Here is a 2,084-nt window from a genome sequence, read left to right as displayed (position 1 = left end):
GCTAAGGTTCATTAGAAGGAATTGACAAATACGACAATGTTTTATCAATAAAATTTACTCAAGTTAAGATAAAGTTTTTAATTTTCTGATACATAAAATGCATTTTAAATTTATTTATTCAGTTCCTGTCATGCATGCCTCAAATCTTTTCTAGGTGCTCGGGTTTGTCTAGGTAATTTCTTGGGTAAACACGGCCATATTTGTAAATTCCTTTTTGTGATGAACTTAATAGTTGAGAGGGTGAGCTAAAATTAAAACACATTAAGAAGAAAGGAATATTTAATGGCTACGATTATTTAGTAAAATCTACTGATATATACAACTGATACAATCTGTTTTGACTGAATAAAATATCTTTGAGGGTGTTTGTCATGTTGATGTAATACCTTTGGTTAATTTAATCATTAAAGCCGTGGCTTTTCTATCTAATTTTCCATTATGTGTGTGCGGCAGTTCTTTGTAGAAGATAAAATGTTCTGGAATGTAACGTTTTGCAAGAAATGAATCTCGCTTTCCCGCTTGTTGTTGAACTATATAATTCCTTAGATTTTCTTCATTGAGTGCTCCTTCTGGTTCAACAACAATCGCAGCATATGCACATTGAAACATTTTATCATTATGCACAGGATAAATGTAAGCATCAACGACCTTAGGATGTTTCTTAATAATGTTTTCGACATAAAGTGGGGACACAAGAAGGCCACCAATAATCATCATGTCGGATTTCCGCCCTGTGATAACAAAGCTACCATTTTCTCTCATAACTCCAATATCATCAGTCTTATACCATCCGGCCTTGTCTGAACATAAAACACTTTTTTCCTTATTATTCATGTAACCTTGAAAACGATCTCTACTGCGGAAGTATATTTCTCCGGAAGTTCCCTTTGTTACAATGTTCCCGTCATCGTCTACTATTTTCAGTTCAACCCCTGGTGCTGGATACCCGATTGTGTGATCTTCAAAATCATTTGGATTTGAAACCGACATGGTGGAGGCAAATCCAACCTCGGTAATACCATACACCACAACAACCTTGTCAGCAATAACACCTGCTGCCTTAGTACATGATGATTCCACTGGCAAACCTCCAGTTGCAATCACTTTCATTGGCCATTGTTTACACGGTGGTAATTTGTTATGCATCATATCGTGTAAACATGGAGTTATCAACGAAGCCACGGTACACTTTTCTTTATCAAGTGCTTTTGTGGTAAAACAGTTTATTTCGTCAATGGTCTTTAATGCCATGATATCACTTGCAGTAACTCGTGTGGACTGGTGAACCATGTAAACACCAGGGTAGCCACCAAGCCAACTAAAGGGTCGATCATTATAATATCTAGTGCAAGGTTCTAGATCCATGTAGTTTCCAAAATCATACAAACTTCGAATCAGCGATAAATGAGTGTGAGGAACTGCTTTTGGGATTCCAGTACTACCAGAGGTGAGAAATATTGCAGCAATGTCATCTGGTGATATTAAAGGAAGAGCATTATTTGAAACTTTTCCCTTTTCTATGAGGTCGACAACAGTAGAGCATCGTGTCCCGTTGTCAGAAGGTTGCAGTAACAAGACCTGGTATAAATCAGCCAATGACTTACTAGATATAGAGCTGCTTATTTCTGGTTGAAAGCTACACGCCAATTTTTTGCATATGTCAACATTCTTATCCAGATGACCCGGTTCAATAATTAATGTTGAACATTTTGATATTCCATGCAATGTTTCCAGTACATCCGACCCGTCTAAACGCTTAAAAAAGAAATGTAGTGGTATTGCGCCTGCCATTTGTACGCCCAATGAAGTGATAGCCCATTCCACGCAGTTTTTGTTCGAAATGGCGACTACATCGTTTCTTTTGATTCCCGTCTCCAAAAGTCCTTTAGCAAAATATTTTGCACGATCGTAAAGTTCTTTATATTTAACGCAACTTCTTTCTCCTGTTGTTGATAGGAAAACTATAGCCTCACGATCTGGACATATTTTAGCATTGTCTCTTAAAAGATAAGGTATAGCTTGATATGGAACTTCGGAAGTATCCGCTGTAAATGCATAACTTTGTTTCTCATTGCTTTGTTCCA

The 2,084-nt window shown here is 37.0% G+C and overlaps 1 protein-coding gene across 1 annotated transcript; it reads right to left on the bottom strand.

Annotated features, from left to right (window-relative positions):
• Positions 1 to 369: 369 nt before the first annotated feature.
• On the bottom strand, positions 370 to 1,791 carry LOC127724890 (medium-chain fatty-acid--CoA ligase-like). Its single transcript, XM_052231893.1, has one exon. It carries the CDS (start codon positions 1,789 to 1,791, stop codon positions 370 to 372), a length of 1,422 nt encoding a protein of 473 aa, XP_052087853.1.
• Positions 1,792 to 2,084: the final 293 nt, after the last annotated feature.

This window comes from Mytilus californianus, unplaced genomic scaffold (assembly GCF_021869535.1).
Source record: "Mytilus californianus isolate M0D057914Y unplaced genomic scaffold, xbMytCali1.0.p SCAF_14, whole genome shotgun sequence".
Taxonomy (NCBI): Eukaryota; Metazoa; Mollusca; class Bivalvia; order Mytilida; family Mytilidae; genus Mytilus; species Mytilus californianus.
Note: the sequence above shows the minus strand (reverse complement) of the source record. Positions and strands in the feature narration are given on the sequence as shown.

Bases quoted from the DNA above. Each gene is read 5' to 3' on its own strand.
- LOC127724890 (XM_052231893.1), bottom strand. From the start codon at position 1,791: ATGGCAGGCGCAATACCACTACATTTCTTTTTTAAGCGTTTAGACGGG.